This window comes from Emys orbicularis, chromosome 1, assembly GCF_028017835.1.
Source record: "Emys orbicularis isolate rEmyOrb1 chromosome 1, rEmyOrb1.hap1, whole genome shotgun sequence".
Lineage (NCBI taxonomy): Eukaryota > Metazoa > Chordata > Testudines > Emydidae > Emys > Emys orbicularis.
The window spans coordinates 1,372,263-1,387,651 of NC_088683.1; the positions used below are offsets into that span (position 1 = coordinate 1,372,263).

At 60.4% G+C, this 15,389-nt stretch overlaps 1 protein-coding gene across 1 annotated transcript in view; it reads left to right on the forward strand.

Moving 5' to 3' along the window:
• The first annotated feature begins 2,217 nt into the window (after window positions 1-2,217).
• Window positions 2,218-15,389, forward strand: part of CPT1B (carnitine palmitoyltransferase 1B) — a 42,665-nt gene continuing 29,493 nt past the window's right edge. The window contains exons 1-7 of the mRNA XM_065401395.1: window positions 2,218-2,358; window positions 3,345-3,484; window positions 3,947-4,118; window positions 4,325-4,426; window positions 13,820-13,957; window positions 14,980-15,057; window positions 15,255-15,362. Of these exons, the coding sequence (XP_065257467.1) occupies window positions 2,218-2,358; window positions 3,345-3,484; window positions 3,947-4,118; window positions 4,325-4,426; window positions 13,820-13,957; window positions 14,980-15,057; window positions 15,255-15,362 (879 nt within the window). The remainder of the gene's footprint in view (window positions 2,359-3,344; window positions 3,485-3,946; window positions 4,119-4,324; window positions 4,427-13,819; window positions 13,958-14,979; window positions 15,058-15,254; window positions 15,363-15,389) is intronic.

Sequence of the window (15,389 nt, forward strand, 5' to 3'; positions counted from 1 at the left end):
GAGCCGCTTGTGTACCTCCGCCTAGGAGCCGGACCTGCTGCTGACTGCTCCCAGGGCGCAGCGCGGTCCGTATAGGGTGACCAGATGTCCCGATTTTATAGGGACAGTCCCGATATTTGGGGCTTTTTTTATATGGGCTCCTATTACCCCCATCCCCTGTCCCGATTTTTCACACTTGCTGTCTCGTCTAGGTTCGCGGTGCCAGGACAAGCAGGAAGCCTGCCTTAGCACCCCCGCTGCGCCGCTGACCGAAGTAACCCCGCACCCCAATCTCCTGCCCCAGCCCTGAGCCCCCCCAACCCTGAACCCCTCATTCCCAGCCCCACCCTGCAGCCCTCACCTCTGCACCCCAACTCTCTGCCCCACACCCCGAACCCCTCATCTCCAGCTCCGTTGGGCCGCGGGCATCAACAATTTTCTTCAACTGGGTCACCCTATGGCTATGGGCTGGCCCCAGCCAGCCCCGAACAGCCCATTCGTAGCGCCCCAGAGAAAATACAGCACGGCTCCTGCTTCGCCACTTGAACCCTTCGAATCTCCACCCCCTGGGTAGCAATACCAAGGCCACAGGGGCAGCGTCATCCGGCTGGGTCATCTGAATCCTACAGACAGTCCCCACGGCTGTCACGGTCGGCCTAGAGCTGGGGGATGGCCCCTGGGGGCGGGGGGCTGAGAGCTGGGGTTAGGGGGTGGCCCCCTGGAGGGGGGAAAGCAGGGCCTAGAGCTGGGGCTGAGGGCCAGTCCCCTGGGGAAGGGGGGGGGGGCTGAGAGCTGGGGCTGGACAGTTGACCCATGGGGTGGGAGGGCCTAGAGCTGAGGGCCAGTCCCCTGTGGGGGCAACGAGGCCTGGGGCGGGGGGGCAGTGGGGCTGAGAGTTGGGGCTGGGGCTGAGAGTCGGGGGCTGGTCCCCTGTAGGGGGTTGGGCCTGAGAGCTGGGGCTGGGGAGTGGCTCCGTGGGGGGGCGGCAGGGCCTAGAGCTGGAGGTCAGTCCCCAGTGGGGGCAACAGGCCCTGGGGTTGGGGGGGCAGTGGGGCTGAGAGCTGGGGCTGAGGGCCACCCTGTGGGAGGGGTGCCTGGGAGTGATTCCCTGTGGGAGGGCGGCAGGGCCTACAACCTTGGCTGGGGGGAGTCTCCTGTGGGGGCAATGGGGCCAGGGTTCCCCTCTTTAGGAAGCCCTCTGTGGGGGAAGCCCCTGGAGGGCTTCAGTTCATGCTGGGGCTGAGGGGTCCGATGTGGGGGAGGCGGGGGGTGGGGCAGGGGGCACCCTCTCTGGGTCTGGGGGGGTTCCCCTCTGTGGGAGGCAGGGCCTACTGTTGGGGTTGGGGCAAGGTGGGGCAGAGGCAGGGTCAGGGGGTGCCCTCTCTGGGGCGGGAGGTGGGGCTGGGGTGGGGCAGGGGGTGCCCTGTCTGGGACGGGAGGTGGGGCTGGGGCAGGGGGTGCCCTGTCTGGGGCGGGAGGTGGGGCTGGGCTCTCCTAGGAGCCGGCAGCGGGTGGGGCTGGGGGTTCTCTGGCAGTTGGGGCAGGAAGGGTGGAATCGATCTCCGAGGACGTCCGGTGCCAGGGTCAGGAGGCTGGTGCCCTGGGGCAGCCCCTAGCAGCCCGGGCCCCCCATGTTGGGCGCTGTCCAAACGCACCAGGAAACGGCCCTGCCCCACGGAGCTCTCCACCCATTCCTGTCGCTCTCGGGGGTCAGGGCCGGCACCGGCGCTGCCGCGGGGCAGGGATTTCTCAGCTGTGGGTCGCCAGGCCATGGAGAATGGGGCTGAGAGCAAGCTGGTCCCTGGGCGGATGGCTGCACCTGGCGAGCCCCCAGTGCCGGGAGCCGAAGGGAGCTGTGCTGGGCCCCTTGGGCTCTGTTTCCGTCCCCACAGTAGAGCTGGGGGCTTGTTACCCTGTGTGCAGGGTCCGGAGGAGCATGGTCACGGGGTCCCCTTCCCTCCGCGCCCTACAGGGCTGCCTCTGTCTGCCCTGGCCTGGGCCTCGGGCTGGGGTTGGGCGTTCCCTGTGGGGTGGGGAGGTGCCGTTTCTCGGGCAGGGGGTGGCTGTTGGGTGCGGCTCAGGGGACTTATGGGGGGCGGCGCTGCTTTGTGGGCTGCGTGCAGGGGTGTCCAGGAGGAGCAGATGCTGGGGAGAAGGGGGGGCAAGTGACCGTGCTCAGTGGGGACCCCAATGCCTGCTCTCTGCCCCTCCCCCGGCAGGCAGCGCAGGGCCCCCAAGATGGCGGAAGCGCACCAGGCCGTGGCCTTCCAGTTCACGGTGACCCCTGAGGGCGTCGATGTCCAGCTGAGCCGCGAGGCCCTCAAGCAGATCTACCTGTCTGGGGTCGCCTCGTGGAAGAAACGCTTTGCCCGCATCAAGGTGAGCTGGGCCCCAGAGGGGGGTGGTGCCAGGGGGCACGAGGGGTGGTGGTGCAGTGCCAGGGGGTGGTATCTAGGGGTGTGCCGGGGGGTGCAGTGTGTGTGTGGGTGCACTGCTGGGATGGCAGTGCCCAAGGGGTCTGGGGGGATGCAGTGCTGGGGGTAGTGCCGGGGAGGCACTTGGGGGGTGCAGTGCTGGGGTGGCAGTGCTAGGCGGTGCACTGGGGGGTGCGGTGCTGCAGTGGTGTTGCTGGAGGGCACTGGGGGGTGATGGAGTGTCAGTGCGGGGGGGTACTGGGGGCTGTGGTGCTGAGGGGTGGTACTGGGGGTTTGGTGCCAGGGGTGGTGGGGCTGGAGGGTGCAGTGCTGGGGGGGCTATGGGGGACACTGGGAGGGGAGTGTGGGGCTGGGGGGGGGTGTTGGGAGGGCCCCGGGGGTGTGTGGTGCCAGAAGGTGGGGCTGGGGGTATTAGGGGGTGTGGTGCCAGAGGGTGGTGGGGCTGGAGGTGTGGTGACAGGAGGCCCTGAGGGGTTGTGGTGCTGGTGTGGGGTGCCAGGGGGCACTGGGTGCGGGGGGGTGCGGTGCTGGGAGGGCAGTGGGGGTGTGTGGTGCCATGGCAAAGGGTGGGGCCAGGGGGCGCTGGGGGGTTATGGGGGGCACTGGGAGAGGAGTGCAGTGCCAGGGGGTGTTGGGAGGGCCTTGGGGCGGGGGGTTTGTGGTGCCCAAGGTTGGGGCTGGTGGGCACTGGGGGTCTGGGGCCAGAGCCGGGTGCAATGCCAGGGTGTGGGGCTGGCATCTCCCTGCAGGATCGCGCTGGGGCTGGCGAGTAGATCAGGCTGGGGTGCCTTGCAGCACCGGGGCACAGGGAGGGAGCGGGGAGGCACGCTGGGGGACTATCGCGCGGGGAGGATCATGGGGCTGTGCCAGGGAGGCAGCTCCCTGGTGCCCCCTGTCCCGCGTCGCCCTGACTCCCGCTCTCCCCCCCAGAACAGCATCCTGACAGGCGTGTACCCCGCCACCCCCTCCAGCTGGCTGGTGGTTGTCATGGCGACGGTGAGCTCCATGTACTGCCGCATTGACCTGTCCATGGGCCTGATCTGCCACATCAGGCGGTACCTGCCCAGCTGGTGAGTGTCAGCCGCCCCCTTGGCAGGGCCAGCTGCCCCAGGCCTCTCCGCCCGCCTGGGGCCTCCCTGTCTGGGAGCCCATCACCGCAGCCTCTGGGCCTCCCAGTCTTTACGGTCTGTCACCCCATGGGAAGCTGGGGCCCAGAGGTGAGGTGACTGGCCCAGGTCACACAGGGAGTCTGTGCCAGAGCAGGGACTTGAACCCACGGCTTCTAAGTGCCAGGCCAACACTTGAGTCATTGGCCCACACTTCCCTTGGAGTCCACTGGGACCCCCCCCCACCTTTCCCCCGATTTCCCACTGGTACTGCTGCTCCCTCCCCAGGAGCCCCCAGCGATTCCTGGAGCCCCTGGTGCCCCCAGCGCATGCAGCGTCCCACGCTGCTCCACGGTGCTGGTAGAGGTGCCTGCAGGGTGGAGAAGGCTGCCCCGGCATTGAGCTTCCTCTCGTCATTCATTGCAGCCGCTACCTGAGCTTCCAACACCGGACCCTGCTGAGCGCCGCGCTCTTCTCCACGGGGGTCTGGCTCTCGGGTATCCTGCTCTGCCGGCAGTCTCTCAAGCTGCTGCTCTCCTACCACGGCTGGATGTTCGAGCCCCACGGCAAGATGAGCCGGAGCACCAGGGTCTGGGTGGTGAGTATGCCGGGGCAGCCCGTTGCTGGGTATGCATGTGACAGGGAGGTCGGCGGTATATCTGTGTGGTGGGAGGGTGGTTCATTGCTGTGGAGCGGGGTACAAGGCTCTGCATGTGGGGGGAGGTGGTAAGTTAATAATGCACCAGGCAGAGTGTGGGGGCTCAGTCCCCCCCCTTCACTCTAGCCCCCTCCTTTGCTTTTCAGGCTCTAGTGAAGGTGATGTCTGGCCGCAAGCCCATGCTCTACAGCTTCCAGACCTCTCTGCCCAAGCTGCCAGTTCCCAGCGTGGAGGCCACAATCCGTAGGGTAAGAGGGGGCACTATCTTACTTAGTGACTCGTCTCACCACCGTCCTGTGGCAGTGAGTTCCACAGGGTAACCATTTGCCTTTCCTTGTATCTGTTATATCTCAGTGTCCCCAAGTGCCCCTTGTAGTTCTCTTATGGGACTGGCTGTACCACTCCTGCCTTTCTAAAAGCAGCACCTGCTGGGACTGGATTGGCAGATGATGTCCACTGCCCCAGGGAAATGGAATGCTAATCTGTATTCTACTGTTCAACCACTTAGTGGCACCGAGTGTAAAACTCCGTATTGAAATGACCTCTGCCATACCTGGCAGCTTATTAAAGGATCTTATGCGGAACACATCTGGTGCGTATAAGCCAGTCCATAGCTGGTACAGAAGTACATGACATGGTGTCAGGAGTAAACTAAGAACAGAAACAGAAGGAACCGAGCATCAAAGATTGCAGGATTGCATCAACATACCACCCTTCATTGCCCCAGAGAACTTCAGCTTTGGCGAACCTTCCCAATGGACAGAATGCAAGCGGTAGTTTGGAAGACTTCAGACTGCAGACATACCCACAAAGAAGGTTTTCTGAACTTGATCCAGTTTACCACAGGAATAACTTACACCCTGAATACATAGCTTTTGATCAAAGGACCACCGACCAACAGCCTTCTCAGCCGCAGTGTGGCACCAGGCTGGACCTAGTGAGAAAAGTGGAAGAACTCAATGGAATATTTCGTGATATTGGACTTCTGAAAGGAGATCCCGTACAAATCACCTTAGGAGATGATGCTGAACCATACAGTGTACATACCCCTCGCAGGATTCCTATCCCCGTATTTCATACAGTGGAAACGGAGTTAAAGAGAATAGAGCGGATGGGCATGGTGTGCTCCAACGGCACCGGTTATAAAGAAACATGGAAAAATACGAATCTGTGTGTATCTTAAAAGACTTAATGAGAAGAGGAAGGCAAGAGAAAAATTAATCCTTCCACCCCTGGCTGACTTCCTCCCCAAAGCAAAGGAGCTACAGTATTCTGCAAGCTGGATGCCTTGAGCAGATTCTGGCAGATTCCTTTAGCCAAAGAAAGTGCTAAACTGACTGCATTTATCACACCCTTTGGGAGATTTTGCTTTTGTAGATGACCTTTTGGGATCACCAGTGCACCTGAAATTTTCAAAGACCGATGGCAGAACTGTTAATGAACCAAGTGGAGCTGCAGGTTTCATGGATGATATTCTGATAGGTGGATCTTTGAAAACTCTCAACAAAGCCCTGAGCCTGATCAGTCAGTCTGGGCTGAAGCAAAACAAGGAAAAATGTTGTCCGCCCCACTCCCCAAATGGAGTGGATCAGTCCTAGCCCGAAGTAAGAGCAATTCAAGAATTGACAGCACCAGAACTGAGACGTGTACTGGGGATGGTCAGTTACTTTGCCTGATACCTACAAGTCATTTAGACCTGCACTGAATGAACTGTTAAAGTCCAACACATCGTGGCTATGGGGCCAAATCAAGACATTGCCTTAAAAAGGTGAAGGAAATTATCTCAGCAGCTCCAGTTCTCGAGTTCTGTGATCTGAGCAAACCCACAATGGGGTCAGTGCAGACACAAGCAGCTACGGCCTCCGTGGTGTGGTGTTGCAACAACTGGGCTCGGGGTGGCAGCCAGCTGCACTTGGCTCTGGCCCACGCACTGAAGCAGACAGTCGATCTGCACAGATTGGCAAGGAGGGCCTGGCAAGCGTGTGGGCATGTGAGCACTTGTACAGATAGCTGTGTGGACTGGATTTTTTACACTGATTGATAACAGACCATAAACTGCTTAAACCTGATCAGGGGAAAAGACCTGGGTCAAGCACCCGCTGAGGTGCCAGTGTCTATTGCTAAGGTGAATGCGATTTAACCCAATTGCTGGATATGTTCCTGGGAACAATCTCCGAGTAGCAGACACTCTGTCACGGAGCCAGGCATCGCACCCAACTACCTGAGAGCTCGAAGATGAGGTAAAGGCGTACGAGGATGCTGTGGACACTCGCAGACCAGTGTCAGGAAAGAGATGACTCCAGCTACAGAAACCAACCCCGATAGACACACAACTCCAGCAAGTTCTAAGCTACGCTGGGCGGCAATCTAAAGGGAACTAAGGAAGTGGCAAGAGGCTACTTTGCAGGGTGGGGACAATTGAGCAACTCAAATGGGCTCATGATTAAGGTTAAGATTTTGTCACGGATATTTGAGTAAAAGTCACCGACAGGTTGTGGGCAATAAACAATAAATCATGGAAGCCCGAGCCCTGCCGCCCGGGGCTGAAGCCGCAGACGTCACCTAAAATCCCAGAATCCATGACCTGCATGACCAACTCATAGCCTTGCTCATGATTAAAGGCAATTGCGTTGTAATTCCAAAGGAAATGAGAGGAGAAATCCTAAACCTCATCCGTGAAGGGGTCATGGATTAATTAAATGCTGTGAATGGGCCAACCACTCAGTGTGGTGGCCGGGCATCAGCGAGGACATAAAGTATCTGCACATGAACCGTGCAGAACTAACAGACCATCACAACACGAAGAAAATGAATAACACCACCCCTACCAGACAGACCTGGGAAGAATGAGCTGCAGATTGATGGGACATCATGACCTTGTATTCGTGGACTATTTTTCCATGTGTATATGTAACAGTGACAGACCCCGGTTGTCGATGGGCGGGATTGAACTGGGGACCTCTGGAGCTTAGTGCATGAGCCTCTGCAGCATGAGCTAAAAGCCACATGGCCGTTAGCGACGGCTGTGGAGCAGACTCATTAATCTCTCTCTCTAAGTGGTCTCGGTGCCACTAGATGGAACGGACACCACCCCCAGGAGGTGTGTGGGTTAGTTAGTGTGACGAACTGGGACTGTTCTTAAAGTGGTCTGTGAATGCTGACAGGGGAGTGTGGCTAGGATGGTCTGCATTGGGGGATGGGAGAATGACTGAAGGGAAATACCTGAGCCTGTAACATGAGAACCCAGGAGGGGGCTGGGGCGAGGTGACACCTTTGCCCGGGAAACTGAACAAAGGCTGTGGGAGGGGTCGCTGAAGGCAGAGTCTGGGAAGCTGGCTGGTGAGGTGGCTGGCAGGCAGGGAGGGCTCTGACCTCTGGAGGAGGGTTGGGGTGCCCAAGGACCCCAAGATGGACCTAACTGAGGGGTATCCTGTTGTCTGTGCCTGCAAGACCTGTCTCGGACTGTATTCCCGTCGTCTAAATAAACCTTCTGCTTTACTGGCTGGCTGAGAGTCATGGTGAATCGCAGGAAGCCGGGGGTGCAGGGCCCTGAGTCCCCCCTTACTCCGTGACAACTACCATCTCCCCCCTTCGAGACCGAACTGAGCGGGGTCACTTTAGCCAGTGACCCGGGGAAGTTCGAACCTACCCCTGTTCCCATGGATGCCCCCGCATCCCTCCCATTCCTTGGTGAGAATTACACCAGGCCCCTCCAGTTTCACGCCCCCCCTTAGGTCGGGGGTGCTCGAGGGTATTCGCAGTTCGCATGTGGGAAGGGTTATGCGGCCCGTGCCCTTTTCCCACCCCAATACCCCTGGGGTTCCAACTGGGCTGTGGTCTTCTCCCAGCGCTCCCGTCTGGAGGTCTGTGCTTCGGGCTCTCTTGGTTCAGAGCCCCCCTTTTAACCTTGGCCACCCTCTGGAAAGGCTCCTCTATGTTGAGCAAGGGTCCTAAAGCCGTTTTCCCCTTGTCCCGGGCCTTCCTCCCCCTCTGACAGGGGTCACAGGATCGGCAGTACTGCCGGACAGTAACAAAGACCCCAGGCCAGTAAAAGCTCCGTAGCAGCCTCTGCTGGGTACGCCAGGTTCCCTGGTGCCCTGAGAGGGGGGTGTCATGGGCCCGGTACAGCAGCTGCCGGCGATACTTCTGGGGTACCACCAGCTGCCTCCTGATCCCCCCTGACTCCATCTTCCCTGGGGGAGCCCATTCTCGGTACAGGAACCCCTTCTCCCACAGGAACCTTTTCCGGCCGCCTCTCCCCATGGTCTGTACCGCACCGAGGTCGGCCAGGTCCCTTACCTTCCGTAAGGAGGGATCTTTTTGCACCTCGGCCTGGAACTCAGCAGCTGGGACAGGGATGGCCACCTGTTCTCTCTCGCCGGCTGGGTCTGAAGCCGCAGCCTCCCTGAGCCGTGTCCCTGGGTGTTCCCTCCCCACCAGGTTAGGGTCCTGCGCCTCGGGCAAGGCACCCTCCCCAAGGTCAGGGCGCAGTGCTCCTCGCCGGCTCTGACTGCGGGTCACAACCAGTGCATTCTGGGGGTTGCTTGGCCAGTCCTCCAGGTCCCCCCCCATCAACACCTCAGTGGGCAAATACGGGTGTACCCCCACGTCCTTGGGGCCCTCCTTGGGCCCCCACTTCAGGCGTACCCTCGCCACAGGTACCTTGAATGGGGTCCCACCCACCCCCGTCAGAGTCAGGTAGGTGTTGGGCACCACCTGATCTGCGGCCACCACCTCGGGCCGGGCCAGTGTCACCTCTGCGCCCGTATCCCAGTCTCCATCGACCTTCCTCCCATCCACCTCCAGGGGAACGAGGTACTCTTTCCGGAGGGACCGCCCCGCGCCCACCGTATAAACCAAAAACCCTGAGTCTGGAGCATCCCGCCCCGCAGAGGAGCAGGCCTGGAGCTCTCCTCCCTCCTTAGCAGGTGGTACTCTGCCAGCCCCCCTTCCCTGGGAGTGCTGCCTCTCGCCCGGCTGGGTCTCTACCCAGTCAACCCTCTGTGGGTTTGGTCTGCTCAGTCTGTCCCTGAGCCTGGGGCACTGGGCCCGTATGTGACCTCTTTGGTCACAGTGATAGCAGACCATGTCCCAGGGGTCCCCTCGAGTGGGTTGGATGGACCTGACGCTGGATCTTCCCCTTTGGTGGGGTTTCTCCGTATTTTCCCGCTGGGATGGCCCATGGTGACTCTCGCTCTGCGTTGTGGTGGGACTGTTCCTTTGGGACTCCTCCCTGCCAGCCCCTGACCGGCTCTTCACAAACTCATCGGCCAGCCGGCCTGCATGTCGCGGGTTCTCTGGTTTTTTGTCCCTCAACCACAGCCTCAGGTCGGATGGGCACCGCTCATACAGTTGCTCCAGTACCAGCAGTTTAACCAGGTCCTCCTTTGTCTGGGCCCCATCTGCCCACTTGCTGGCGTATCCTTCCATGCGGACGGCTAGTTGCAGATATGAGATCTCCGGGGTTTTATCCTGACTCCGGAACCTTTCCCGGTACATCTCAGAAGTCAGCCCAAACTCACGTAGCAGGGCTTTTTTGAATAGTTCATAGTCCCCTTTTTCCGCCTCTTCCAGTTGGCGGTACAAGGCCACGGCTTTGGGGTCCAGTAAGGGGGTGAGAACCCGGAGTCTGTCTGCAGGATGAACCTGGTGCAGCTCGCAGGCCGTCTCAAAGGCATCCAGGAAGTCATCCATGTCCTCCCCCTCCTTACGTGGGGCCAGGATGCACTTATCAAAGCTCCGTGCAGTCCTGGGTCCCCCCTCACTCACCGCAGCCGGGGGCTCGCGGCCCTTCAGCCTCGCCAGTTCCAGTTCATGATGCCTCAGCCTCTCTCTCTCTTCATGCTGCCTTTGTCTCTCATTCTCCTCCCGTTCATGCTGCCTCAGTTTCTCTTTCTCCTCCCGTTCATGCTGTCTCTGTTGTTCACGATCCTCCAGCTCTCTCAGTTTTAGCTCTTTCTCCCATTCCAGCCCATTCCGCTCCACGGATGCTGCGCGTGGCTGGGAGGATCCCCTGCTGGCCGGCGAGCGTTGCCGGGAGGATCCCCTGCTGGCCGGGGGGGTCACTGCGCCCTGGGTATTTGCTGGGCTCCTCCCCACCCTTCCCCTAGGCGTAGGCAGGAGGGGTCTCGGGAAGCCCTCAGCAGCCGGCTGACCACTCCCAGCTGGGACAGACACTGGGGCCTGCGCTGCATCTGCCAGGCTGCTTCCCTCAGAGACAGGGATCAGTTCATTCGCGCGATCTCCCTTCTCCAGCTGGGCAATGAGCTGTTCTTTGGTGAGCTTCCCAATGCGCACCCCCCTCTGCTTGCACAGCTCCACCAGGTCGCTCTTAAGCCGCTTGGCATCCATCTTCCTGCTGGCCACTCACAGGCCTGTGTGCTCACCGCTCCCCACAGTTTCCCGGGAGACCCCTAGTGTGCCAGCCCTTCTCAAGGTCACCACCTCTCTGCCAGGGTCGAGCTGCAGACTCCTCCGCCCCTGCGACCACTCGCTACGATCTCCCGGGGAACCCTGTTACTGCAAAAGTCCTTCTCGCTGGTCACACACTCCCAGGGGTGATAACCGTCTCTCTCTGACTCCTCAGCACGCCTGGTCCCCGTCAATCCCCCTTCGTTTTACTTCTCCCCAGTCACTTACTGCAGGAAGCGCCGTCCACGGGGTGCAGTAGATCCCACCTCTGCCACCAGTTGTCACGGAGTAAGGGGGGACTCAGGGCCCTGCACCCCCGGCTTCCTGCGATTCACCATGACTCTCAGCCAGCCAGTAAAGCAGAAGGTTTATTTAGACGACGGGAATACAGTCCGAGACAGGTCTTGCAGGCACAGACAACAGGATACCCCTCAGTTAGGTCCATCTTGGGGTCCTTGGGCACCCCAACCCCCCTCCAGAGGTCAGAGCCCTCCCTGCCTGCCAGCCACCTCACCAGCCAGCTTCCCAGACTCTGCCTTCAGCGACCCCTCCCACAGCCTTTGTTCAGTTTCCCGGGCAAAGGTGTCACCTCGCCCCAGCCCCCTCCTGGGTTCTCATGTTACAGGCTCAGGTATTTCCCTTCAGTCATTCTCCCATCCCCCAATGCAGACCATCCTAGCCACACTCCCCTGTCAGCATTCACAGACCACTTTAAGAACAGTCCCAGTTCGTCACAGTTAGAAATAACGTATTTGAAAGCCATGACATCTTGTCGTGTTGTAGAGAAACGAATGTGCACTTTTGCTCACTTCGGCATTCCAGAACAAACAGTGACAGACAACGGACCACAATTCACTACAGCAGAATTGAAGTCCTTCCAAGCGAAATATGATTGTGATCATATTACTGGCAGCCCACATTACCCACAAGCGACTGGAGAGGCTGAGAGAGCCGTACAGACAGTCCAAAAATCCTGCAGCAGGAAGATCCATTCCTTGCTCCTCTGAGCTACAGATCAAAACCAATAGCAGGTACTGGCGATAGCCCAGCACAGCTCCCGATGGGAAGACAACTCAGGTTCTTTTCCAAAGTTGGAAAGGTAGTTCTATCTCCAAAGTGGGCAGACGTGGAGAGAGTGGCCAGCTTGGATGAAAAGGCTAAAAGAGCATATGAACACTTTTACAACAGATGTCACTCTGTTACAGAACTGCCAGGTCTAGAACCTGGTGACCATGTTCATGTCAAATTGGATGGAGAAAAAGGAGGGCCAACTCCAGCTGTTGTAACGAAAAAGAATTCAGAGCCCAGATCATACGTGATCATGACCAGCAGTGGAGAGTTCAACAGAAACCATCGACATCTACAATTTGTTCCTCAGAACAATGAACGGAGCAACCTCTACAGATGCAGAACAAGAAGAGGACGACTCAAGAACTCCAAGCCGACCAAAGCCCATCCTTGTATCTAATGGACAGCCCGACGACCAAGTTGTTGCACATTCGGGTCATGTAATTAGCAAACCAGGACGATTCAGACACAGACTGATCCATACTGAACTTCAAAGCCACATATTGTCCATGACAGGAATGGGGCATTTAAAGAGGGCGATGTGATGAAAGGCGAAACGGTAGAGCCGGTTGAGCCGCCAGGTGGCGCGGTGTGTACAATACAGTAGAACCTGAGCGTTCTGAACGCCCGGGGATGGAGGTTGTGCCCAGCCTGACGCTGACCAGAGCCTTTCAAACGGTTACAACTGAACATTGACTTGATGCGGCTCTGAAACTTCCCTGTGCAGAAGAGAAATGCTGCTTGTAGCTATCTTAACTGAAATGAAACAAGCCCAGAGGCAGCTCCCTGACCTCGTCACGTCTCTTTCTAACTCTCCCCGTAGTGTGTTAGTAGTTCACGTTTAACATACCACTGTCCTGAACCTGCTTTTCTCCCCTCTGCTGCTGCCCGATTGCGCACTTCCGGTTCCAAACGAGGTGTGCGCTTGACTGGCCAGTTCGTAACTCTGAGATGCGACTGTTGTTTACACACCTGGCCGAGCATTGAAGGGCGTTACGGGGTGTGTAAGGTGGCTCTGTGGCTAGTCTCTAGCTGGTACAGGAACATGACACCCGCAGGATCTCTGGCTCGTGGGCTCCCCACTGCCAGGGCCTGTTAGAGGAGCTCTGTACTGGGAAGGAAACGGGCATGGAGGGGGCTCCAGTAGCGGCGCAGTAAAGCAGCAGGTGGAGTCGCTCTGACCCTGACGCTGCAGAAAAGCCTGAACGGACTGAAGTGTCTGTAGCCAGAGCTGGGAGCAGGGAGACGGGCCAGGCGATAGCCAGCGTAGCGGGGCGCTGGGAGGCTGCGGCTCATAGCCGGGCTGGCAGGCTACAGGGGAGGGGCAGCAAAGGAGTGACAGCTCCAGGGAGCTGCAGTTGGACAGCGCAGGATCCTTGGTGTTAGGGACCAGGGAAAGCAGCATGGTACAGACACGCCTGGGGCCACCCGCTGCAGACTCCAGGTCAGGAGCAGAGTGAGTCAGACCCCCTGGCCTGGCCGTGGGGACCCCTGGATGTCACTCTGGGCTGGGTGGCTGTCTATAGGGGAACAAATGCAGCCCAGTGGGCACCCTCAGGAGCTCTGCCCTGCAGCGCGGGCACACGGGGTGCAGCGTGGGGACCCCACCGGGGCTGGTCCTGCCGCAGGCCCCGAGCGTTGCTGGGGATGTTCAGCAAAGGAAGGCTCCGGAGGGGCTGGCTGGGGGCGTGGGAATGGGAGAAGCCAACCCGGCCTCGAGTGGCTACAGAACTAGTGAGGTGGGGACCCAGGGAGGGAGCGGCTCTGTCGGGGGGAATCCAGGGGGTGGAAAGGGGAGAAATGGGGGAATCAATGCAGGAAATGCGAAGCCTGATTTCAAGCAGCGGGTCCTGGCAGGGAGCTGGGGGACTGTCTCCCAGGAGAAGGGCTTGGGGACCGGGGCGGGGGGGCATTGCTTCCTGATGGGTGGAGCTGGCTGGGAACTGTCCCAAGGAAAGGGCTGGGACATTCAGAACTGCCGTTGCTTGGAGCAGGGCTGGCCAGGGGGCAGCTCAGACCCACAAAGCAGGAATCCTCTCTCTGCTCTGAAACGCAGCATGCACCCGCTCTGAGCCCTGCCCAGGACTGCGGGGGGACCCAGGTGGGGGGCTCAGACTGCCCCCCGCAGGGAGCCCGGGCTCAGGCTGGCCGTGTCTCTGCAGTACCTGGAGTCCGTGCACCCCCTGCTGGAGGAGGAGAAGTACCACGAGATGGAAGTCCTGGCCCAAGCCTTCCAGCAGCACACAGCCCCCAGGCTGCAGAAGTACCTGGTCCTCAAATCTTGGTGGGCAACCAACTATGTGAGTTCCCTGCCACTGTGCCGCCGAGTGCCCAGAGCCAGCAGCCCTCCCGCGCCACTCTGCTCCAGTTCCTGCCTTTCCCGCCTTCTCCTGGGTCCCTCCCCAAAGCCAGGCTCCGGAGCCTGGCGGGCTGTAGGCTCTGGGGGTCTGCGATGCCCGGGCTGGCCCGGTGCGGATGGCAGGGCGCGGGAGCTGGGCGGTGGGAGCTCAGGGCGACCCTGCTTGCTGGCAGGGGCTGGCTCCGCATGGGGGACAGCTGCCCTGGGCTTGCCCCGGCAGTACCCCCCCATCCCGCTAGCCCCAGGGCAAGAGTGGGGCTCTCAGGCCTGTGACAGGAGCTACAGCCCGTCTGCCTGACACGGCCACGCGGCTCCATCTGCCTCGGCTCTGCCTGTGGGCACCAGCGCTGGCCGCGAGGGTTCACCGCCCCCCTGGCCCTGCCGTGGGCAGCAGCCGCTCCAGCATCAGTGCAGCACGAAGTGAGGACGGTTGGGCACCCCCCAGCCACCCCGCTTGACTGGGACGGGGCCGGTGGGGAGCCGTGGAGTGGACAAGGAGGTCGGAGGCTGGGGAAAGGCTAGCACAGGCTCAGAAGTGACCTGGTCCTGCCGGAGTCCATGGGAGCCCGCAGGCCCCTCCCAGGTCTAACTGGCACGGCAGCATGCCCAGTCTGTCGGTGGGGGGGTGGCAGCAAGACTCAAGACCTTGTGAATCAGGGACCCCCAGCCTGCTCCCCCTCTCAGGAGCTTGGGGGCTGCGGGAGGCAGTGCAAGGACACAACCCCGCATATTGTTCCCAGCTCCTCCTGCAGGAGGCACTCACAGCCCAGCTGTCCCAGGAGGGGAGGTGGGCACCTGGGAGCACCCGCTGGGACAGACCCTGGGGTCCCACGGCCTCAGAGGAGGCAGAGGCAGCGCCATGGAGGAGTCGGGCAGGCCCCTGCCAGCCCTGGCCTCTCCCGCTGCCCTTGTCTGTGCTGCCACTGGGGGCTGCTCGTGCTCACAACGCTCTCCCGTTGGCAGGTGAGCGACTGGTGGGAGGAGTACGTCTACCTGCGCGGACGAGGCCCCATCATGGTCAACAGCAACTACTACGCCATGGTGAGGGCACAGGGCCGGCGAGGCGGGGCTTCAACCCGTCCTCTCCAAAGGGCACCCGGTGGAGCGGCCAGAGACACTGACCCCCTTCCCCAGAGGAGCCCAGTGTGTGGGGGGTCACCCCTGCTGCTGGGCTGGGGGCTGCACCCCCAGAGCCTGAGCAGTGCGGGCTGTGACCCCCGTCTCTCTCCACTGCCCAGGATTTCCTGTACGTGACGCCCAGCCCCCTGCAGGCAGCCCGAGCCGGCAACACCGTGCACTCCATCCTGCTCTATCGGCGGAAGCTGGACCGCGAGGAGATCCCCCCGGTGAGTGTCTGCTCGCCACGCCGGGAG